General features: G+C 34.8%; 4 protein-coding genes and 1 long non-coding RNA gene across 6 annotated transcripts; 4 read left to right on the forward strand and 1 right to left on the reverse strand.

Annotated features, from left to right (window-relative positions):
* The first annotated feature begins 14 nt into the window (after nucleotides 1-14).
* On the forward strand, nucleotides 15-1,967 carry LOC128199558 (uncharacterized). Its single transcript, XM_052889633.1, has 3 exons — nucleotides 15-231; nucleotides 443-604; nucleotides 694-1,967. Exons 1-3 carry the CDS (start codon nucleotides 122-124, stop codon nucleotides 1,793-1,795), a joined length of 1,374 nt encoding a protein of 457 aa, XP_052745593.1. The 5' UTR covers nucleotides 15-121; the 3' UTR covers nucleotides 1,796-1,967.
* On the reverse strand, nucleotides 1,963-3,831 carry LOC112051988 (uncharacterized). The gene is made up of 2 exons (XM_024090862.2): nucleotides 3,534-3,831; nucleotides 1,963-3,451 (listed from the first exon to the last, which is right to left on the reverse strand). The coding sequence occupies exons 1-2, from the start codon at nucleotides 3,718-3,720 to the stop codon at nucleotides 2,208-2,210; spliced, it is 1,431 nt and encodes a 476-aa protein (XP_023946630.2). The 5' UTR covers nucleotides 3,721-3,831; the 3' UTR covers nucleotides 1,963-2,207.
* Nucleotides 3,832-4,755: 924 nt separating this feature from the next.
* On the forward strand, nucleotides 4,756-5,937 carry LOC128199578 (uncharacterized). The gene is made up of 3 exons (XR_008252168.1): nucleotides 4,756-5,028; nucleotides 5,333-5,502; nucleotides 5,766-5,937. It is a non-coding gene; the product is annotated as an uncharacterized LOC128199578 (long non-coding RNA).
* Nucleotides 5,938-7,588: 1,651 nt separating this feature from the next.
* LOC128197998 (zinc finger protein 26-like) lies at nucleotides 7,589-11,810 on the forward strand. 2 transcript variants are annotated; one of them, XM_024084013.2, is made up of 4 exons: nucleotides 7,589-7,925; nucleotides 8,909-9,020; nucleotides 9,928-10,065; nucleotides 10,592-11,810. In XM_024084013.2, exons 1-4 carry the CDS (start codon nucleotides 7,767-7,769, stop codon nucleotides 11,575-11,577), a joined length of 1,395 nt encoding a protein of 464 aa, XP_023939781.2. In that variant the 5' UTR covers nucleotides 7,589-7,766; the 3' UTR covers nucleotides 11,578-11,810. The 2 variants fall into 2 exon arrangements, with proteins under 2 accessions (XP_023939781.2, XP_052745590.1); XM_052889630.1 differs by lacking the exon at nucleotides 7,589-7,925 and adding an exon at nucleotides 7,942-8,436.
* Nucleotides 11,811-12,183: 373 nt separating this feature from the next.
* On the forward strand, nucleotides 12,184-23,962 carry LOC112047092 (zinc finger protein 57). The gene is made up of 6 exons (XM_024084012.2): nucleotides 12,184-12,432; nucleotides 13,801-13,912; nucleotides 15,657-15,776; nucleotides 17,887-18,008; nucleotides 19,446-19,551; nucleotides 21,466-23,962. The coding sequence occupies exons 1-6, from the start codon at nucleotides 12,274-12,276 to the stop codon at nucleotides 22,446-22,448; spliced, it is 1,602 nt and encodes a 533-aa protein (XP_023939780.2). The 5' UTR covers nucleotides 12,184-12,273; the 3' UTR covers nucleotides 22,449-23,962.
* The last annotated feature ends 1,605 nt before the right edge of the window (nucleotides 23,963-25,567 follow it).

Here is a 25,567-nt window from a genome sequence, read left to right on the forward strand (position 1 = left end):
TAATTAAAGGGGTTGGCCGCTAAAAACTTTTAGCAGATGGCGCTAGCATAGCTTTAACCTGTCAAAGTTGTTTTGAATTCCTGTGTTTACTTCGAGCTTTTTTTTTCAACAAGTTACTACGATGGACGCTTTAAAACAAACGTATTCGACATGGCGGATATGTGAACTAAAGGCGGAATTGAAAAAACGAGGTGCATCGCTTAAAGGAAAGAAAGCAGATCTTGTTGAAAGGTATAACCTTAAAACTTTTCACTACGAGTTTATTAAAGAAATATGTGATTCCAAGTAGTTATTGTTAGAAATATGCGTTCTGTTTTGACTTATATTTGTTTAAAAATTAATAAAGTGTATGTTAATGTATAAAATGTATGTATGTTAAGGTTTTGTTTAAGTACCTATCTAAGTTTCATGGTTGTCTAATTTTGTAATATTTTTCTTGCAGATTGGAACTGTATGACCAAAATTTTAATTTTGGGAATACTGCCATTCCAGAAAACGATGATCCTTCAATGCAAGTTCCTGATGCCAACACATATTGGGATATTAATAGTAATACTATGTTGCCACCACTAAATGAATTGCATATAAGGCAATACTTTTGCTTGTGAGTAGTGTATTTTTTTGTAGTTACCTAGATATTAATATATTTATGCTTGAAAACCAAGAACTAATATTTGCTTAATCTTCTTACAGTACTAATAAAAAACTGGATGAAGCTAAAACATTATATGAGTCCAGATACCTCATCCTTGCGAGAGCTTCAAATGTAGGTGACACCACATTTATTAAAGGAGTCTGTAAAAAAACCATGAAAGCTCTACAGTATGAAGTCCATGTGAAGTTACACCAAAATGGAACTCCACAAGAATCTCACTGTGAATGTCCTGCAGGAAGTGGTGTTGAGGCAAAGTGCAAGCATGTTGGTGTACTTTTACATGGTATCGCACACATGGTTAGGGACAAGGTTATATTGCTTCATCAAGTATGTACACAGCAACTGCAGACATTTCATGTCCCTAAAGGGCCCTTTACGGCATCTCCATTAGTAGCTCATAAGTTACCAAAAAAGAAGCCAGCTAAAAAATTTACCCCTTACCCAATTCAAAATATTTGTAAAGAAAATTACAATACAAAATTTCGTAGCCTTATTTTAAATTTTCCAAATTCGACAATGCCTTTCAAACAGTTGTTTGAACCAGCAAATCCTTACGCTATTGTATGGGATCATGCATATACATCCAAAAATCCAGAAGATGAATTGCTGGAAAAGTTAAATTTGTTACATGTCACCAATTTTACTATTAATAATATTGAAAAAAATACAAGAAGACAAAAAGATTCTTCATTGTGGCATGAAGAGAGAAAATATAGGATTACTGCAAGCAAGTTTTACACAGTTTGCCATTTAAGAGACTCCTCAAAGCCAGGTTTTAGTAAAATAATTTTAAACGAAAGAAATTTCAAATCAAGGGCAACAACTCATGGCATTTTGAATGAGTCAGTTGCATTAAAGGAATATGTAAAAAAGTATGATGTCAATATTGAACCATGTGGCCTGTTTATAAATAAGGAAAGGCCCTACTTAGGAGCTACTCCTGATGGTCTACTAGGTAATGAGACCATCATAGAAATTAAATGCCCATACACTAGTAGGAATAAAATGATTTCACCTGTTACAGTACCCTATCTAGTGTACGATAATATTAATAAAACATTAGTGATAAAAAGAGTAGTCCATATTACTACCAAATTCAAGGCCAGTTGTATTGCACTGAAAAATTATATTGTAATTTAATTGTGTACACATATAAAGAAATGGTTGTAATTTTTGTTTCAAGAGACAATGAATTTATTAACAACATGTTAAATAAATTGGATAATTTTTATTATAATTATTTTAAAGCTGAGATTTTAAAACAACTATTATATAATGAGTATGATTTAATAAAGAAAAGAAGTCAATAAGGTTTAAGTCTTTTATTTTAATAGTATTTAAGGTACTTTAAGACATACAATTATACTATCTATAAAAGTTCAGATAAATATGAATGACATATTTCTATAACATTGTTACATAACAGTTAAATTTAACTTTGTTTTATATTACAACTGCCTAATTTGTTCTTAAAATTATTATGCGATGACTCTTTCATTATTATTAACAAACAAAGCATTTAACACACCTACTACAGATACTATACATGTAACTATGCTTTTTTGTTTTTATTTACAATTTTTTCTCTAAAATTGCATAACATCATGCATATAAAGAATATTTTTGAGGCAATAGGAACATAAAATGAGATTATTGGTGTTTGTAGAATCTTATAAGTTTTTGTCAAACCAATTAGCCTTTCAATATGTACCCGTTGACTGGTAAGTCTCTGATCCCGCTTTAGAACAACACCAGGCAACTGTGAACGACCTTTCAAAAAAGTTGGTATGTTGATTGTGATATTTTTAGAGGCAAACAAGTCCTGTACATTAAATCCTCTATCAGCCATAATACTGTCACCTTCATCACAAATCTTTATTAATGAGCTGCGTTCAATCATTTGCCTGTCACTAGTAGCTCCACCATACCCATCTGAACAATAAACTAGAAGGCCACCTGGTGTTGATCCAATTAAAAATTTCAAAGTGTTTGTGTTTTTATATGCACTGTATGTGGCTTTCTGTGATATAGGATTACTTGGCTTTGCAATAGGAACCTCTGTTGCATCAATAATTACCCTTGTTTTGCTACTTTCATTTTTAAAAATCTGAGGCATATGATAATCCACTAAATCACGTTGCGGCCAAATATCAATCATTGACCACACATCATATATAAAATTAACCCATGTAACTATTATATTAGATACTACTGTTTTGCTTACATTAAACATTTTAGCAAGCTCAAAATCAGGTTTATTGCGTCTGAGCTTTATTAACAATATTAAAAACTGTTCCTCCACTGAAAGCCCTATAACTTTGCTCCAACGATAATTCAAATTATTCGCCATTGGTAAAAGAGTACTCAGAACTAGTTGAAATTTAGAATATGATTCTAAGCCAGTATAAAACATGACTGCCTCATCATCAGTTAACAATAATTCGGTAGAAAATATTTTAAGGATTGCACTTGTTTGTACTCCAACTGTTGCCTGTTGTATTGGGGTTTCACGTATGGATTCCTCTGTTACTTCCGTCTCTATGTATACTTCATTGGCAATATTAGGGATGCTGATGTCATATTCTTGGGTAAGATTACCACTATTTTCAGAGTGTCTCAAGACCTCAAATTTAAATGGTTGAACAGTATCGGTCTGTTGAAAAAGTGATTTTCTAGAGTTACGAGCTAACAACCTTTCCTCTCGACATTTAGCTGCTTCAGATAGACTTTTTGTTGTCCAAGGAAACACAGATGGAACAGCAGTTTTTTTCAAATACCGATGCAGATGTACAGTACCTACAATCAAGCAAATCGTGTTTAAAATTACTGAGTTGACATGGATTTTAGGACTGTATTTAAATATTATATCAAGATATACCTGTATAATTACTAATATTTTGATAATCCGTTTCTAGGAAGTGAAGTCTACATAACCTAGAATTATTTTCAGGCTTAAAGTTAGGTCGCCTTATGGCTTTTAACCACTTTTTTCTAATTTCTACACCTGCAGGAAATTGGTGGGCGCCGATTTCTTTACATTGGGGCACTTCACATATCTTTGGCATTTTGAAAATAAATATTTTACCAATTATTCTTCACAAAGTATTATTGTTTCGGTGAAAGCTATGCTAGCGCCAATTTGACAGTTGCCAACCCCATTAAAACACGACACGGAAGTCGGTTGAATTTTTTTATTAAAATTTTTATTTTTTTTATTTTTAGTGTTAGCATACCTACTGCGTGTGTACAGTCACAACCTATCTAAGTGAAAAGTTCTTATCAATACAAAATTATCAAGTCCAAACACAAGGTAGCTACTGTGAACCGTCGAGGAGTTCTCTTCACTGTTCCTCGTCTTCATCACCAGACCCTTAATACAGTCACAATCCATCTAGGTGGAAAGTTCTCATCAATACAAATTTATCAAGTCCAAACACAAGGTAGCTACTGTGAACCGTCGAGGAGTTCTCTTCACTGATCCTCGTCTTCATCACCAGACCCTTAATACAGTCACAACCCATATAGGTGGAAAGGTGACTGCTGTAAATCCTTGACGAGTTCCATCGCCTGTGTTTCGGCTCCATCATCAGACCAACTCCAAACCTTCATAAAGTTGTAGTGGTTTAAAATACCTTATGGAAACACTAACAAACGCACTAGCCGTCTCTACAACTTTCGAAAGTTCCCCTCAATTTCTCCAGGATGCCATCATCAGATCCTGACATGAAAAAAATGGGACCACCCTGGAAGTAAACCCTTTAAAACAAAAAAAGAATTTTTAAAATCGGTCCATAATTGACGGAATTATCGCTGGACATACATAAAAAAAAAAAAAGCATACATACAGCCGAACGTAGAACCTCCTCCTTTTTGGTTAAAAACTAGACGCCACATTAAAAACATAGATGGCGCTATCTTAGCTGGTTCCGCTCCTACCATCGACCAATACACAATATTCTTTGATTGGCTTTGACACCTATATATAATGGACCTGTGACAAATTTACGTCAAATTTGGTCAAGGTATTAATTTTTTAAAGAAGAAACAAACTTTTTTCGTAACCTCTCTAACTTAAAGAAAGTTACCTTAATGGAGTGAGATAGATATTTTTTTAGTCATTGCGTAAAGAGATTAGACATATTTTACATGACAACATCAATCATGTCAGCTGTGACCAAAATATCTTTTGTTTTTAGTGACCAAAAATGGCTATTGTTGTGGTTCCGGTGTAACGGTATTCGAAATATTACGGAAATAATAACCAATAGCTTGTGAATCGCAAAATAAATTAAATATTATACAATGGTGGAGTGTGCAGTTGTTGCCTGCACTAACAAAACCCAAACAAAACTAGCGGGAATTTCATTTTACAAGTAAGTATGAAAATCTTTGATTTTTCTGTTGATATTGAGTATTTTAATGGTATTTTCTTTTAATTAGGTCCATTTCCTAATTCAAAGCTTTACAATACGTGGTTTTATAGGCAATCCTTTAAAGAATTTAATTGTTTCACGAGTTTTGGTTTGACCGTATACGTAGTGTTGGGAAAGTATTGTTTACAATATCGATGAATAGTGAACAATTGATTTGTTTCGCTATATCATCGAAATAAGCTTAAACGTATAAATTAATAAATTATTTTATGTTCTATATGTATAGTTATTTTATATTTTTCAGATTTCCAAAAAATCATGATTTAAGAAAAAGAAAAAATGGCTAAACAGCATTAACAGGCCTAATTTCCATCACGATACAGCTGCATATGTAGTGATCATTTTAAGAAGGATTACATTAATTTAACATTATGCTTTCCGCGCCTCAAAGACAATGCCTGCCAATCTATCCCGGTGAGAATCCTTTTTCATCGTATTCATTCTTGTTTGTGATAATATAGGAATTCCCCCATTTTAAAATATCTGAATAATAGCAAATTTTAATTTCAACATTTATTTATATATTTTTTTTATTGTGTCCAATAGTGTAAGAGAAAGATATCATTCACAAATTTGAAAAAAAGATTTTGCTGGTTGGTTCCTTTATGTACCTTTATGTTGCCTTTATAGTAATATTTTAGTAGATGTAACCAAAGAATAAAAATTACCTATTGCAGAATTTATCACCTGAGCAACAAGTAAGACAACCCTTGCAAGAAGTGAACCTTAATCTGTTATTAGAGAGTCATGACAATGCTGTTTCCCAAAATGGAATATAATTAGTATTGTATTGTCTTGTCAAATCATGTTTAAAAACTAAAATTTTTGTCTAGTAAAACGATAATCAAATTTTAAAAGACCATTTATAAAAAAGTGTCAATTTTGTTAACGTATAACGTTGTATCAAAAATTGTAAGTTTTGGAACTTCTATAAATAAGTTTTGTTGATGAATTACGATTTTTGTTTCCTTGTTGATCCTTGGTTTAGTATTAGGCTGGTGGTCTAGGACAATATCATATTCATCTGATAGTAACAATCAAGACATAAACACAGGCCAACGTTCGTGAGTGCCAATACAAAACATTGTATAGTTTAAATAATCTATACTATACAATGTTTATTAAATACCACAGAGTAACCAGAGAGAGTCTTTACAAACTGCGTGCGTGCAACCCATAAAAAAACAAAAGTCACGCGTCTCCTTGTTATTTGCATATAAAAACAATTACGTAAATTGATATAATAATCAATAAAAAAATACTCCATCTTATTTCTTTAGTTTTTGAGAACAGTTTTTTAAATATTTAGAAACAACTAACGCTATTTTTCTTGAATAATATTGAAAATTACTGATGCGACGGTTCGTATCGTACTGACAAGAGAACGTAAGTATTCGTTTTTGAATTTCATATTCGTAGCGGGTACGACACCGTCATGTTCCGTACGCTCCATCTGTATATTATTGATTAATCTGTGTTAAATACAAAACACTTTAATGAGAAAATCAATTGTATGGAATTTTATATTATGATAATGTAAGACAGAATTTAAAATGTTTCATATTTGTAAACATAATATTTTGTATAATTTTATATCGAGTGCTTAATTATTATCGATAAAACAGCCCTAGCTCAATTTAGAGACCAAACATGGTTACCGGAAGCCTCAAAAATAATTACTTGTCACATATCCTCTATTATCTATGTATCTAAGTTGATTGGGTTGAAAATTATAAAGCCGACTAGCCGACGCTCCGCGGTTTCACCCCCGTAGTTCCCTTTCACGTGAGTGGGGATATAATATAGCCTATGACACTCACAAGTAACTTGGCTTTTACAAATAAGGTAAAATAATTTTGAAAATCGGTTCCGTACATAGATTTTGATTTGGTACAAGTAGTACTGCTAGGACTAGGAGTCGTCTCCTTTTCGTTTATAATCCTGTCCACTGTATTATTATTTGACGTTAACTCTTTAATTTACTTTTACATCTGTGGTGCAATCATCTGTGATTCAGGGTTCCCAACTTAGGGGTTTTCCCCCCAGAATTAGGGGGCAAATAAGTGAAATGGGATTTTTTTAGGGGTCTGAAATTTTTAGGGGTATTTTCAGGGATTTTTTGACTCTTTAATATTTTTAAATTGATGATAATTTTAATATTTCTTTCTTGACCGAGCGACTTATAACGATATATAATACGTTATTCTACTACCACTCTGAGGCAACTGGCGGCAATTTTCATCGAATAAAAAAAAATGTTAAATTTATTCATATATTTAGTCACAGTACGATTTCAAAAAATCTGAATTTTCAAATAAAGACGTAATATTTTGTCTGTATTAAATATAGACTTTTGAAACATATTACAGCAGGTTATTATTTCTAAATTATTATGAATTTATATTTTTAGGGGGAAAACTCAATAATTAAGGTGATTTTAGGGGTTTTTGACACAAACTTTAGGGATAAATATTTTGGAGAGTTGGTAACACTGCTGTGATTCACAATTTCAAAAAATCGAAATTCAAAACTTTAATTTTTCAAATTTTTTAATATTAAGTTGCGAAATTGCTAATTGCGATTCAAATTCAGATTTTAGATCAACTTGTAAATTACTATAAAAAGTTATTTAATTAATAAATTTTATTTCAAAACTTGTAATAAATATTTAAGTGAACATGAGCGAGTTTTGGGTAGATGTTGTTGTAGAGAACGTTGTCGGCAAATGCAAGTGTTGTCTAAGTGAGATGGAACTGAAGACTCTTTGGGATCAACACGAATTCGAAGGGGACGGAGAAGTTTACGGCGAAATGTTGAACGAATGTTTTGGTATTTCGGTACGTAGTTTTGCCAATAAAAGTGAAACCACTTTGTGACACAGACTTACGGTAAGTTTGTCTTCCCAAAGTGGTCAACAAAGAGTAGAGTAAGTATATGGTGGTCAATATCATGCAAATATTACCGGTTGTTGTTGTTATTTGTACATAATTTCAGAGCAGCAATTACATACATTTTATGCCTTTCTCGTCACAATAACTATTATGCATATTATGAGATAAATACAAATACAAATCTTTATTCGATAAAACATTCAAGGTTTTACAAAAATTGTTGAAATTGTTGAGATTTCTTTTGGGCACAATGGTGCCTGTAACAGAAAGCCTCGCCTCACTCTCACTCTTCCATAGCCATCATACCATCTGTATGTATGAATAGGTATTAATTTTAATACTTATTTTGCTATAATTTGTGAAAAGATGACTCTACAATGTGTAACATCTCCTGAGGATGCTCCAGTTTCAGGGTGAAATTATGGTAGCATTATGCTGTCATTTCTGAGGGGTACAGGTGAGTATGTGAGTAAATAAAATATCTCAGGTACTAATGAGGAAGAGCAGTGATAGCCCAGTGGATATGACCTCTGCCTCCGATTCCGGAGGGTGTGGGTTCGAATCCTGTCCGGGGCATGCACCTCCAACTTTTCAGTTGTGTGCATTTTAAGAAACTAAATATCACATGTCTCAATCAATGAAGGAAAACATTGTGAGGAAACCTGCATACCAGAGAATTATCTTAATTCTCTGCGTGTGTGAAGTCTGCCAATCCGCATTGGGCCAGCGTGGTGGACTATTGGCCTAACCCCTCTCATTCTGAGAGGAGACTCGAGCTCAGCAGTGAGCCAAATATGGGTTGATGACGACGACTAATGAGGAATTACGACTAATTAATACTTAGGCTTTCATAAAGTGTATAGATGATACAGTATTATCAAGATCTACAGTACACAGTTTTATTAAGATCTAGTATTATTTTATTTCAGTTTCACCAACCTGACCCATCAGAGCAAATTTGTGAAGTATGCATAGTACGGTTGAGGGAAGCACTTGAATTTAAAAAGGAGATCTTAGCTACGCAGGAGATGTTGCAAGAAGGTAGGTTGAAGTATTATATGGTTGTAGATGTCCATAGTTTCAGTTTTTCTAATCTAAAATCTGACGGGCTCTGTGGCACAGTGGTATATGCAGTGTATTTATAGGACAAAGGTCCTGGGTTCGATACCCAGCTATGCCAATTGAGGTTTTTATAATGGGTCTAGGTCTACCTGTTGGGAGGCTTTGGCCGTGGCTAGTTAACACCCTACAGTCAAAAACATACCACCAACCAATTTAGCGTTTTGGTACAAAATTGTGAAGGAACTGAAATGAGGTGTGGATTTTCATCCTCCTACTATTGAGTTACTCTGTTTCCATCTTAGATTGCATGATAACTTACCATTAGGTGATATTGTAGTCAAGGGCTAATTTGTAAGGAATAAAAAATAACAAAATTGGAGGCAGCTTAAAACTTGAAACTCGAATATTTCTCCACAAAATACCTATGATGATGATATGATGATGTGATGTGATGATAATTATAGCTGGAAGATGATCAAATCAGCTATAAACATTGTTATTTTTATGTTTTTCAAAATTCTTTATTAAGCAGAAATATTATACATATGCATGTATTTAAATAAATAACATATAGTCAATATAACACTAAAGTACTAACTAAGGAAAGAAAGAAAGAAAGAAAGAAAGAAAATATATTTATTACTACATTTTGCCACACATCACAATTATTTAAGAATAATACCCTGCGATATGTGGCATAACCTAGAAAAAAAAAGGGTAACTTACACCAAATTTAGTTAATGGCTATGTACTTAAATGATTTAAATTTTTACATGAAACAAACGTAATATAAATTAAGACGTAATATCAAACATTATTTTGGTATATTTGGTAATATATCCACTTTATACTGTGAATAATCAGCTATAAACATGATATTTTCCAGGTGTACAAGTTGTAAAGGAGGATGTATCAAATGAGAAACAACAAATGGAAGAAGGTCCAGAGGACGTGCCTCTAACACATGTTAGTGTGGAGTTTCTCCAGAAAAAGGATGAAGACTATGATGACTACATACCAGAAGGTAGGAGCATTTGATTTCTTTCAATTGTTTAATACTAGTAGTGATTGTTACCAGAGAAAACATTATCATCCCAAAACTGTTCTAACTGACGTACTAACTTTTTTCAACTTCTATAAAGCCTGACATTTTTTAATTGGCTTATCCATACTTCGTTATACATACATAGAAAAGAATCTCCAAGAAATCATTGAAAAGAACAGGTTCTGAATTATCGTAATTTATAATCAATGCCACTCTTCGTTGTAATAACTCAAGAATAGGCTCACCTATCCAGACCCAATCCTAAGGATTTGTTTGGACTATTTAGTAGATGGTTTATGTAAATTTGCACAAAATCAGTCGGATCATTTTGTTAAAGGGTAGGGGTAGGGGGTAGAGTGGGGGTGGGGTAGGGTAGGGATAGGGAAGAAGTGCACATAAGTCAAAGTAAAGCTTGATGGGGGTCTGCTAGTTATACTATACACAGGGTGCTCGGGTGTATATCCCATTGATGAGTATGTATTGATGAGTATATTATAATTTACAGTTGACAAGATCAAAGAGATCACTAACGATAAGTTCTACAAGTTTGTCAGAGATATCCAAAAGCTCCTCACATACACCAACGCTATACCGTTCAGGACACGAGCAACTAGATACTACTGCTTCTACTGTTCCACCGACGGACCACTCTTCGAAGACCCTGACGAGCTCCGCAGCCACACAACCACCAAGCACGACAAGGAGAGAATAAGCAGAGTAGAACAGCATATGAAACCGCAGTGGCTGAATGAGGTCATAAAGTTTGACATCAAAGATTTACAGTGCACCGAATGTATGTTGACATTACATGATTGGAACAACATGTTTGTGCATTTTGCAGAAACGCATGACATTGGATTCGATGAGGCATACACCAGAGTGATACCGTACTCTCTGACTTCAGATCTACAATGTGTTCTGTGTCATGAGAAGTTTGCCAACTACGGTCTCCTCGATATCCACATGAATTTGCACTACAGCAACCATGTCTGCTTCAAATGTGGTGACACATTTCTGTCGGTCTCACGGTTGGATAAACATATGACGACTCACAAAACTGGTAACTTTCCATGTACAAAATGTGACAAATCATTTTCTTTAAATTACTATTTGACGAGGCATGTCAATTTGGTGCACAACCAGAAGACTCCGAAGTGTGTGTATTGTAAGAAGAATGTTGAAGGACCGATGCATTTGCATATAAGTGAGGAACATAGTGAAAAAGTGAAACCTTTGACGTGTGAAGTGTGTGGTAAAGTGTTCACTTGGAAACCATATTTTGTTGCGCATATGCGGAGGAATCACATTGGTGTAAAAAAGTATAAGTGTGAGCATTGCCCCAAAAAGTTTATTAAGCCATATGAGTTGAAGACTCATAGCATAACTCACACCAGACTGTCTAGACTATTTGAGTGCGGAGCATGTAAAGCAACGTTCAACAGCATAACTTCTATAAAAAAACATATATCTGTTCATGATAAGGAAAAATAATGAAAAATTCCTCTGATGGGAGGAAAACATAAAGCTCACAGCGGGACGAACATGGAGGAAGGTTGCAATAGATAGAGAGCAGTCAAAGTAGCTGGAGGAGGTATTATGCCAAAAGGCAAACTCGGATATGTGAGAAATTCTTTATAATAAAACTAAAATTTAAAAAAAAAATGTATGTAAAAAAATTTATTTCTTAAAATATGTTTAACAACTGCTTGTACATTATTATAATAAAAGTAAAAAGTATTATGTAATGTTTTTTATTTTCGGTTTGATACAAGTTCTAAACACTCTTTCATTTATTTACATAGGTAGCATTATTTTAAATATCAATGAAAGAGGAATACAATATATGTCAAACTATTATCACCCCACGTTCGAGGTGCGTAGGTATAGCTCGCGTTTCTATATAGGTATAGTTATTTAAAGCTAAAAAGTAGTTACGCCACAGATCGCCAGGGGGCGCTACTTTCTTTGTTCGTTTGGTTGTCCAGAGTGATGATCATATATATATATATATATACCATATAGTAGAATGCTCCCTCCCTGGCAAAGAGTAAATCTATACTTACTCTACTCTTTGGAGTAAATTAATATATGCTCCCTGGCTTCCAAGGTTTTGTTTTGAATTTTAAAAATTCAAGATTTCTACTGTTGTTAAATTAAAGCATAAAAAGCTGTTAAATTAAAGTGAAAATGAGTGAGTTTTGGCTAACTATTGCTACAGAAAACGTTCTCGACAAATGCAAGTGTTGTTTAAGTGAGATGGAACTGAAGACTCTTTGGGATCAACACGAATTCGAAGGGGACGGAGAAGTTTACGGCGAAATGTTGAACGAATGTTTTGGTATTTCGGTACGTAGTTCCACTCACCGTTATTCTTAAATTTATAGCAATTTTTAACACTTGTTTGTGTTATTTGCGTGGATTTTCAGGGTAGCTTAAGTAACCTAGAAATCTTTTACCTTAAAATTATATTTAAAAAACACTATTACACATTTGAGTGCCCAAGCGACCGGCGGTCAGGGCTCCAGAGTGAGGAACCTCCTCACAATACGCGCCGTCTCAAGAATCGCTGCCTTCTGTATCTGACTCTTGATCCAACAGTTAAGTGAAAACTTCTTTAGATGTTGGTCGAAGCTTTTTGCTATAAGGCCATTGACTGAAACAACCATTGGAACACTAATAGTTGTCTTAACATAGGGGTAATCTTGAGGGCAAGGTCCAAGTATTTTGATACCTACTTTTTCCTTTTCGGCTTTAACCAGATTATTGTCATGTGGAACAGTAATATCAACAATTATTGCATAGTGTACTGACCGATCAACTAGCACTATATCAGGTCTATTGGCAATTATGATAATTATTTGGTGCCAGCAGAGCAATGCACTGCTATTTTCAAGAACTGATGCTGGTATTGATTTTAGGTACAACACCAAGGTAAGGCATCTCAAAATTCCTTTCAGATGTAGGATGTTGTTGCAATGGATAACCCTTGTCCATTGCAACAACATCTTGATACATACTCAACTTTACAATAATTATTATGCTTGACTACAATCACACGATGCAGCTAGCAAACCTTGTCAAGGAGGTACCTTACTACCTATTCACTCTTGACATAAAATAAACATGTATGGAGTAAAAAGTTGGAAGGAAAAAATCTTTGCCATGCATAATAAGCTAAATGAGCGTATTAGTTTAAATAAAGGAACCATTAATTATATTATTATTTTATTTATTTAATTTGGTATACTATAATAATAATGTTATTATTATAGTATACCAAATGAATACATACATACAATATAAGCCTGGTATACATATTTATGTATTTATTTACAGTCTGTTTGTGTTTTTTTGAATAATAGCAGATGCTGTGCCGTTTTACCTGCGTGGTTCCCATTCTTGTAGGAATATGGGGATAAAATATAGCCTATAGCACTCGGGGATAGTGTAGCTTCCTAAAATTGAAAGAATTTATAAAATCGGTTCAGTAGTTTCAATATAAACAAACACAATCAAATCTTTCATCTCTATAATATTAGTATTGACTAGCAAATGGTCCCTAATATGAAATGCGTAGTGCCAATTTCCATGTAAATGAGTCAATATTTTTTATTTTTTAATATAGCCTATTTTATTCTGTGACAATGTAGGTTGTGAATGAATGATTAAAATCCCTTGAGCAACTGTGTTACGTCTAGTATTATTTTATTTCAGTTTCACCAACCTGACCCATCAGAGCAAATTTGTGAAGTATGCATAGTACGGTTGAGGGAAGCACTTGAATTTAAAAAGGAGATCTTAGCTACACAGGAGATGTTGCAAGAAGGTAGGTTGAAGTATTATATGGTTGTAGACGCCCATAGTTTCAGTTTTTCTAACAGAAGTAGAGTCTTTGATTCATCATTATCAACCCATATATTCAGCTCACTGCTGAGCTCGAGTCTCCTCTCAGAATGAGAGGGGTTAGGCCAATAGTCAACCATGCTGGCCCAAAGCGGATTGGCAGACTTCACACACGCAGGAAATTAAGAAAACTCTCTGTTATGCAGGTTTCCTCACAATGTTTTCCGTCACCGTTAGAGACACGTGATATTTTAATTTCTTAAAATGCACACAACTGAAAAGTTGGAGGTGCAAGCCCCGGATTGGATTCGATCCTGGGCTATCACGAGTCTTTGATTAGGTTTATTTAATTAATTTTTATCCAAACAAATCAATTTTGAGGTGGCTCAAAACTCCAAGATCTACAAAAGACCTGTGCCCTGCATTGAACATCCATCATCTGATGTGATGTATAAACAACAAGCGGACGCCTGCGACTTTGTCCGCGTGGAAATTAATTTAAACTTTCATTCCCTATTTCACTACTTTAGGTGTTAAATTTTAAAAATTCTTGAATCACATTTTTTTTGTATTTTTTTAATGATATATGAACAAATTTTTAAAACTGTAACTCTAAAAATGAAGGACTTTCCCACTCCCTTTCCAAACTTTCAACCGCTTTTTGAACCCCATGTATTTTTGTTTTAGGGTCAAAAGTACCCTATGTTTTGCTCCAAGGTCCCATTTACCATTATACCAATATTTATCTTGATGCATTCAGCCGTTTAGCCATGAAAAGGTGAATAACAGACGGACAGACTTACTATCGCATTCATAATATTAGTATAACATCATAAAGACATTGAAGTTTGGGTTTGCTTTACTTGTGGTGTACTCCAAATTATACGTGAAGCTATAAGCCTTTCAGTAGCTAGAGCTCAAAAAAGATTGATTACAACAAAAAAGACAAATCAACTTTGACAAAGCCTATTCAATCGTAGGTTCTGCACCTGATTGGACTTTATTTTTTTTTATTCATTACAAGTTAGCCCTTGAATACAATCTCACCTGATTGTAAGTGATGATGTAATCTAAGATGGAAGCGGACTAACTTATTAGGAGGAGGATGAAAATCCACAGACTTTTCAGTTTCTACACGACATTGTACCGGAACGCTAAATTGCTTGGCGGTAAGTCACGTAGCCACGGCCGAAGCCTCCCAGCTAAAATTGAATTAGATTGAAATTGTTAATGGATAAATATGAAAAATGTTTTAAAATCCTAGAGTACACTAAGCATATAGTACTTGTAGAGCTTACTGTGCTGTGGGAGACTAACATTCTGAAGGACCACAGTATAAAAGTGAATTAATATTATGAACTAACTAAAAATGGCTATGTAGTTAGTCTGTACGCCGTACTTCTACGGCGTGCGAGAGGATTACCAGTAAAATCTCTCTATAACTTACTTAAAAACCTTGGCCCCTCTAGAAGTGCAGATGGTTCTATATTAGAATGAGTATCCAAGGCTGCTTTAATGGGATGTTACCAATTTTGTCTAGGCAGGGAGAACAACACAAGAAGGGGGAGAAGGGGAGTGTTGATCGATCGTCAAGGAATTCCTTAACCCAACATCCTGTAGTCACAACTTCAGGATTCTGTGCGGAGTTTTTCTCTCTACCACGCGATGGACCCGGCACCTGCATGGTGAACCCATGGAATGCTAAGATATTCGTCTCTCCTTTCCAGGTGCACAAGTTGTAAAGGAGGAGGTATTAGATGAAGAACCGGAGGATGTGCCTACAACTTATGATAATGTGGAGTTTCTTGAGGAAGAGGACAAAAGCGACGATGACTACATACCAGATGGTAGGCATGTTGTGTTTATTCTTTACAAGTTTTTTTTTTTTTCTTGTACTGCCAATCTGCGATCAGTCCTAAGACTATAAAAAAATATGTTGCGAGTGTCTTCGTCTTGTGGAGGTCGATCCTCTTAGGAGTCGACGCTCATTTGGTGCGTCCTGTTTTTCAAATGTCCAGGTCGAGTATGCGTTTACGTTTAAGACGCCTCGGACAGTCATCAGTCAAGAGTCTGTTTGCCAAGATATTAGGATGAATAAGGAGTCGCTTCTTGTATCTTTTGGTTAGCCCCCTGACTTCATCCATTACTGTGCTAATTTGCAAATTATGATGTAGTTCCTCATTCGTGATAAACCACGGAGAGTTGGCGATAGTACGTACTATTATATTTTGCATTCTTTGCAGAATATTTAGGCTAGTGTCGCATGCACTACACTTACAAGTTAGCCCTTGAATACAATCTCACCTGATGGTAAGTGATGATGCAATCTAAGATGGAAGCGGGCTAACTTGTTAGGAGTAGGATGAAAATCCCCTTTCGGTTACTACACAACATCATACTGGAACACTAAATTGCTTGGCGGTACGTCTTTGCCGGTACGGTGGTAACTAGCCAAGGCCGAAGCCTCCCACCAGTCAGACCAATTAAGAAAACCGCAATCGGCCCAGCTGGTGATTAAACCCAGAACCTCTGTTGTGTGTGTGCATCAGTGAGTGGATCTTCTTCTTCTTTCCTGGGCGTCAGTGAGTGGATGTTCTTCTTTTTCTTTCCTGGGCGTCAGTGAGTGGATCTTCTTCTTTTTCTTTCCTGGGCGTCAGTGAGTGGATCTTCTTCTTTCCTGGGCGTCAGTGAGTGGATCTTCTTCTTTCCTGGGCTTTGTCCCCACTTGGCCACTAAAGTTGGCTGTTGTGCGTTGCTAAATATACTTAGTCCCAAATGCAAATCTATACTTATATTATAAAGAGGAAAGATTTGATTTTTTTTTTTAATCTTTAAAAGTTAGCCCTTGACTACAATCTCACCTGATGGTAAGTGATGATGCAGTCTAAGATGGAATCGGGCTAACTTATTAGGAGGAGGATGAAAATCCACACCCCTTTCGGTTTCTACACGGTATCGTACCGGAACACTAAATCGCTTGGCGGTACGTCTTTGCCGGTAGGGTGGTAACTAGCCACTGCCGAAGCCTCCCACCAGACAGACCTGGACAAATTAAGAAAATCTTATTGTTTGTTTGTTTGCATTGAATTGGCTCCAAAACCACTGAACTTTTTGATGGCCTCCGTGGCGCAGTGGTATGCGCGGTGGATTTACAAAACGGAGGTCCTGGGTCTAGACTGCATCATCACTTACCATTAGATGAGATTGTAGTCAAGGGCTAATTTGTAAAGAAAAAAAAAGACCTGATTAGAAAAATCACAGATAATCAGAGTACAGCTTGCTCCATTTCCCGCTGAGTGAGTCCTTGTCATAAGATTGATATTGAACAAGTCTAGGATCTGTAGGTTATTGACAACACACATTGGTGGAAGACTTTTACTCTCTAAACACACAGAGTAACCAGAGTGAGTCTTTACAAGCAACATACTGAAGCCGGTGAAACGCATTAAAAAAAAAACAAATGTCACGCGTCTCGTTGTCACCCGGATATACAATTTTCATAATTTGTAGTTCAAAATTTAGCACTAACAACAATTACGTAAATTAATATAATAATCAATAATTACCAATAAAAAAATACTCCATCTTATTTCTTTAGTTTTTGTGAACAGTTTATAAAATAGTTAAAAACATAAGACGCCATTTTTCTTCAATATTATTGAAAATTACTGGTGCGACGCGTGACTCGAGAATGTATTCGTTTTTGAATTTTGTATTTGGAGCGACTACGACACCGTCGTGTTCCGTGCGCTCTATCTGTCTATTATTCTTTAATCTGTGTATGTATTTATAGATATGATTGTTGCGACGGTTCGTGTCGTACTGACTCGAGAATGTATTACATTTTGAATTTCGTATTTGGAGCGCCTACGACACCGTCGTGTTTCTTACGCTCCATCTGTATATTATTGATTGATCTGTGTCTAAATATTCGTTAATTAATTAATCATTTTCTAGATGCGTCCTCGAGTCCCGAAGATTCGTCGCCAGAGTCTCCCAAAAACAAGTACCCTAAGAAGTGTGAAAAGAAGACATATAAGCAGTATACTAGAAAAGATCTACAAAATGCTGTGTGGGAGGTTCTCTATGATATATATTTCTCTTGTTTTCCATAGATTCACCATGAGTGCCAAGTTATGGAATGTTACCCCCTACAACCCACAAACACAAACTTTTACCTATTTATTTTAATATTTTAAGAAAACAATTTTAAAACTTGCAAACTTGCAAACACGTGTCCTACTTATTTTATTTTTGGATTTATCATATTTAAAATTATATTTTTTAAATATTTTTTTTATTATATTAGTAAAAAACGAGCTTTTGTATGCTGACAACGTAAGACATAAGAAACGCAGGTCGAGAATTTAAGATGGTGAATGAAAAAAATATTTAGGGATTAAAACATTATATATCGATATTTTTAATTAAGCCAGTTCACTTAACCAGAATTCACAAACGTTTACGTTTAAATTTGAAGAAAATATTTGTATTTTTTTCTGAGAATTCTGTTCAATGGTTTTTCCCATCTCAAAAACAACCTACAGCGCTTAAAAATTTCACTTTTAAGTTTACAAAAAAATAAAATTGAACCTTTGTACACTATTTTATAAATTTATCTTTAAAAAATGAACGTCTTTCCATACAAACTTTCATCCCTTATTTTTTTCACAACCATCCTAGTACAAATTTATAAATTCATACCATGAGTCCACAAAAATACGACCAGATAGACAAGAATTAAAAAATTAAACATTTTTAGCTTCAGTATTGATTATACAGTGCCCTCCAAAAAAAAACTTTAAAATATCTTCCATAAATTAAATTGAACCTGTTACAGTTTTATTATATAATATCTCAGACCAATTATTGTATAGGACCTGCCTCGCTAGACGTTACTTTTCTGTCAAAGTATATGATCAACGATCTAACGCTATTATAAAAACTGTCTACAAAGAATCGATGTTTCATAGTTGTAATTGAATTCGTCGGTTAAAGAGCTGCTTAAAAATACATTTTTATGTAGTTAAATGGTGTAAAAAACGGGCAAGAACTTCTAGTTTAGTATAAGATATGCACCAAATCCAAGCTAGTTTTGTTCGGAAAATGACAGACAATTTTGTTCGTGAATATGGGTGCAATACTGGTCCTTCTATAATTGGTCTGAGTATAATATGTACCCACAAAAAAGATATGCAGATCTCTTTGATATCTGCATATACAAACTTTTTTCATAATTTGTATTTCAAAATTTAACACGACAATAGTTACGTAAATTAATATAATAATCAATAATTACCAATAAAAAAATACTCGCATATTATTTCTTTAGTTTTATTAAACAGTTTTCAAAATATTTAAAAACATGACACGCCATTTTTCTTGAATATTATTAAAATTACTGAATTTGATTTTTTTATTTGGAGCGACTACGACACCGTCGTGTTCCGTGCGCTCTATCTGCCTATTATTCTTTAATCTGTGACCTATAGATATATGATTGTTATAATATGTAGGTCCGGAATGGGAAGATGGCGTGCGCTGAAGCAGGCAGAACATACGGAGTGCCTCGGAAAACTATTCAGACAAAAGTCAGAGAATCCAAGTCGGAGACTAGCGATGGTAAGTCCCAAAAAGTCAGAGATTTCTTTATATTTTTACTGAAAAAGGATATCAAACTCAGACTGCTGGTTTTAAACTCTCTTCCCTTTAAATCAGCCAATCAGCAAGTAATTTTTATTGTCATGTACTAAATGACTAATAACATTTCTATTTATATTTATCTTTGACAATTTAGTACGTCTTTCATATGTGTAATTATTTTCTTTACTTTACTTTACTTTAGAATAGGAATTTCTTTGTCGATCCAAAATACTCTTTTTTTTTATTCTGTATAGAAAGCCTTATGGAGTTTTGGACGAAAACATGTCACCGAATGTCCTGGAAGCTATCTAGCTTAGTATAATTAAATTTTTAAAATAAATAGAAAAGAAAAGTGGAAGGAAGGCTGAACTCTAAGCCTTCCTTTCTTTGTTCTTTTCTTCCCTTTAACCTAATTAACACGTGTAGGAGTTCTTTTCTCAACTCTCAATATCATAATTTTACGAGGGGAGTTATTAAATCCTCGGTATAGACATGAAAAAAATAAGAAGAAAATTCTAAATAAAATTTATTTTTCTCTATGTAGTTTCCCATAACCTCAATACATTTATTTGGGTTCGGGAAAGTAACTTTTTTACAGCCTCTAAAAAATATTTTTCTTCTTTGTCTAAAAAGTGTCGCCTTCAACTCTTCATCGTCGGAAAAATGCTTATCTTTCTCAAGGTATGGGAAAAAAAAGTAATCACTGGGGACTAGGTCCACGCTATAGGGTAGATGAGTGATTTCTTTAAATCCACAGTCCCTCACAGCAGCCTTGGCAACGCGTGAACCGGTGATTTGTCGTTACGAAGCTGGACACCTGCGATCTTTTTTTAAGTCTTTTTCTCTTATTGCCTCCTTTAAATTACGCAGGGTATTTGCGTAAGATGTAGCAGTAATACTCTGACCCTTATTGGTGTTACTCTATCAGTAAGATTCCCTTTGAATCCCAAAACACTGTAGCCATGAGTTTTCCGGCCGATGGCGTGACTTTAAACTTCTTCTGCTGGTCTGTTCCTTTTTTATGCCACTTCATGGGCTCTTATTTACTCTCAGGATCATAGTAATGAATCCACGTTTCATCACCAGTCAAAAATACTACGCGGATTTTCACCACATAGCTCCAAAAATTCCTTCCAGCATTCAACTCGCACTTCTTTCAGAGGCGCTGTGAGCATTCGCCGCACCCATCTGGCACTGACTTTTGACAGATTCAGATGCTCGTGACGAATAGTGTTAATGGTACCGATGGATAGCGCGGTCCTTTCTGCTAATATTTTCACTCTAATACGGGCATCTTCGAGTACAAGATTTTCAACTATTTTCACATTTTCTTCAGCAGTGGCACTAACCCGCCCACCGGGACGAGGGTTGTCTTCAATGCTCTCTCTACCCCGTTTGAATTCACTTGACCATTTTTGTACAGTAGATAATGAAGGAGCAGAATCTTGGTAAACAGTTACCATTTCTTTGTAAATAACTTTTTGGACTTTTCCTAATTTTGTAAGGAATTTTATCACGGCGCGATGCTCGATTTTTTTCAACACTGTGGAATCGGTCATATTAGTTGTGTTTGCGTAATGATATCTTGAATTCTAATGAAGATAAATTAATGAAATTTTATATTTATACCTATTTATAAAGAGTGTCTTTAGCTAATGAAATAATTAAATTATCCATCAATAACCCCATCACCCCGATACCAAGAATTTATTGAACGCCCCTCGTATAAGCCCGACCTTGCGACCTGGAGTAGATAGGGTAACCAGTAGCCCAATGAAATAGTTACGAGTACATCAGCCTGCAACCTGAGCCAACTTATTACGATATAACATCTGAAACCTCCCCATTATCAAATGCCCGATGTGTCATCACCCATTAATTTCTAATTTGCAGTTGTCAAGGTCAAAGAGGAACCCAACGAAAAATTCTGTAAGTTTCTTGAGGAGATCCAGACGCTCCTCACATACACCAACGCTACACCGTTCAAGTCGCGAGGGTGCAGATACTACTGCTTCTACTGTTCCACCAACGGACCACTCTTCGAAGACCCTGACGAGCTCCGCAGCCACACAACCACCAAGCACGACAAGGAGAGAATCACCAACATAGAACTGTACATGAAACCGCAGTGGATGAATGAGATCATAAAGTTTGACATCACAGACTTACACTGCACCGAATGTTTGTTGATGTTACCGGATTGGAATAACATGTTTGTGCATTTTGCTGAAACACATGACATTGGATTCGACGAGGCATACACCAGAGTGATACCGTACTCTCTGACTGTGGATCTACAATGTGTTCTGTGCCATGAGAACTTTGCCAACTACGGTAACCTCGATGCCCACATGAACTTGCACTTCAGTAACTATGTGTGTTTCAAATGTGGTGACACGTTTCTGTCTGTCTCACGGTTCGATAAACATTTGTTGACCCACCAAACTGGTCACTTTCCATGTCCAAAGTGCGACAAAGTGTTTTCTTTAAAAAAGTATATGACGAGGCATTTCACTTTGGTGCACAAACAGCAGACTCCGAAGTGTGTGTATTGTAAGAAGAGTGTCGAAGGACCTATGCATAGGCATATAACCAAGGAACACAGTGAAAAAGTTAAAGCGTTCACGTGTGAAGTGTGCGGTAAAGTGTTCACTTGGAAACCATATTTTGTTGCGCATATGCGGAAGAGGCACAATGGCATAAAAAAGTTCAAATGTGAGTATTGCCCTAAAATGTTTCTAATGCCATATGAGTTGAAAAGTCATAGCATAATCCACACTCGTGCTAGACTGTTTGAGTGCGGAGAGTGCAAAGCGACATTCAACACCATTACTGCTATGAAAAAACATATATCTGTTCATAAACCAAGTGGGTAATTGTTTTATATAAATGATCTACAGTACACAGAACCCACCTAACATTATGTCATTTATATAAGATATATGTACCTTGAAACAGCAGGCTAATTCACTATTGGCTAGTTGACATATTACGAAATTGGGATTCTATGTAACAAATGTCATCCGGAGCCTACTGGTGGATATCATACAGTAGGTAGATGACATTTCTCTATTGATTTGATGTTTGATCAAACTATCAGTTTGATAATAAAGATCAAAATAGTGAATAGACCAGCTGGACTAGCAATGAGCTATAAACATCTAGAATGTTTACCATCCAACTGACTTGAGCCATAGCCATTAGGGTTGCCAGTTTAAAAGCCAGATACACATGTTTATAAAGCCAAACTCATTGCGGAATAACAAACAAATATTAAAAATTAAAGCAGTATAGTGTGACACAAAAGAGTAGTCAAATAAATGAGGGCTCTGTAGTCACTTGTGGTTCATAGGGTAACCCTGTGTTCTGTCACCCACTTGGTATGGGCAACTACCTTGTTAATGGAAATTAACAAGGTAGTTGCAATACCAAGTGTGACTAACAACTGAACTAACAAAAAGTTTAAAAAAAAATCAGCTATATACAATGTCAAAATTGATTCCCAGCTTACACCAATCAACCTCTAAAAAAGTGTGTCTTCCTTACCACGTGACATTGGCGAAGTAAATTGTACCCTATTGGTACAGCAGCAAGCCATAAAATCAAAAATTGAATTGAATTGAAATATTTTGTTCTATAACTATGTTCTTTTTTTACATAAGAGGATTGGTTGACTATTATATTATATTATATTATAAAAAAATAATGAATATATTTGGATAATACTTACTATCTAGCCTGTTAGTAAGCATTTTGTGTTACGGGTACTAAGTTATGAGATTTCATTTATTAAATTTCAATAAATTCAAGTCAATCTCATCTAAATAAATTGTATTTTTTCTAATTTATCTGGTAATTATCAGAATTTCCACTATGATTTTAATATCTGATAAACTATCAATAATGATTGGTTGCTCTATATTGACGGGTAATGACAGTAATGTGGTGTTGCCACACAGTGAATATTTTAGTTCCATTTTTATTAATTTCTACTCTTGTCGCACTTTAGAGTGTCGCTAGAAATTTTACACATAATAATATTTTTTATTGATTTGGACATAATAATGGTGGATTGATATAATTTAGACATTTTTAATGAATACTCAGTTACATTTAACAATGTCAAAAATTACATTTGAAGGGCGCCATCTTGTAATACCTCGAAATCTTTGGATTGTATTTTTATTTAGATTCGTAGTTCGATTTATTAAATGTATAGTTAACAATGCTGAGGAACAATTGAAATGTCATTGTGAGCTGAAACTGACAGATGTCGTACCTATTGTTTTTTTCCGTTGTTGCTTTATATCATTTTGAATAAAAAAAATTGTAATATATTTTTGTAAAAGGAAAAAATAAAGGATTTGTAAATATGTACATATAAAGGCAAGGATATTTTATTTAACTCAAAATAATTTTAAAGGGTTATTGTTTTATGACCAACAAATTGATATGAACAACTATTAATCTTTAGTTTAAATCACACTAATATTACAAAGGCAAAAAGTTGTGTGTGTAAGTACGTTTTTTCCTCTTTTGCACTGCGGCTTGCACACCTGAAATTTGGTTTAGAAATTTTACTCTGGATTAACACTGCTACTTACATGCCGGAAAAATCACGGTTCCCGTGGGATTTGTGATAACAGAATTTCACGCGGACGGAGTCGCGGCATCCGCTAGTTTAAAATAAACAAAAATTCTTTTATCTGTGGTAGTTACAATATTTTACGTCACATTAGTGCTCAGACTAACAACATTAGTACCTGCCTTGCTAGACGTTACTTTTCTGTAATAGTATATGATCAACGATCTAATGCAATTTAAAACATTCAATATAGACTCGAAGTTTCATTGTTGTAATCGTGCTCGAATTTAAAGAGCTCCGTAAAAATACCTTATTGTGTGGGTGATTTAAACTTGACCTAAGCTCGGTTTTCCTCGAAAAATCCTACTAATATTATTTTCGCATTTATAATGTGAAAATTTGTATGGATGCTAGGATGTTGGTTACTCTTTAACGGTGCTACTACTGAAGCGACTTGGCTGAAATTTGGAATGGAAATAGATTTTACTCTGGATTAACACATAGGCTACTTTTTATCCCGTAATCCATGGTTTCCCGAGATTTGCGAAAATTGATTGATTTTGATGATATGTTTGTTACTCTTTCACGCCTCGACTACCGAACCGAATTAGCTGAAATTTAGTATTGATATATATTATAGCATGGATTAACACAGGCTACTTTTTATCCTGGAAAAATCTATGGTTCCCGAGGGATTTGTGAAAATTAATACAAACTATGAAAATGAACTAAATTCTACGCGGACGAAGTCACGGGCGTCCGCTAGTGACAGATAATTTTGTTCGTGAAGTTGGGTGCATATATAATTAGGAGTCAATAGATGAATTTCATATTATTTCAAATGAACTTACTTGGTTGAAAAGGTTACTTTTTCGCATAGATTTATGATTCGATAATTCTATGCTTTTTCTTATTATTTCAGTTAACTTTTTTAGTTTTTTTTTTAAATACGAACATAGACAATAAAAATTCCAATTTTTCTATAATATTATAGTTTTGGTTCTCGTAACTAATTTTAACGAACGAAACATGATAGCATAGTGTTAGTGGATATGACCTGCCTTCTATTTGGAGGGCCTAATTTCGAATCCGTTAGGGGCATGCACCTCCAACTTTTCAGTTATGTGCATTAAAAAAATTAAATATCACGTGTCTCTAACGGTAAAGGAAAATCATTGTGAGGAAACCTACATACCTGGGAATTTTCTGAATTCTTTAAGTGTTTGAAGTTTTGCCAATGTGCTTTTGACCCAGCGTGGTGGACTAAGGCCTAACACTCCTCTTATTCTGAGAGAAGACTCGTGCTCAACAGTGAGCCGAATATGGGTTGTTAGCGATGGACTAATTTTGGCCATTTCTATTGTCACATATCTACAAATGTACGTAACTTTGTGGCTGTTTAAATTAAAC

Source organism: Bicyclus anynana, chromosome 26 (assembly GCF_947172395.1).
Source record: "Bicyclus anynana chromosome 26, ilBicAnyn1.1, whole genome shotgun sequence".
Classification (NCBI taxonomy): Eukaryota; Metazoa; Arthropoda; class Insecta; order Lepidoptera; family Nymphalidae; genus Bicyclus; species Bicyclus anynana.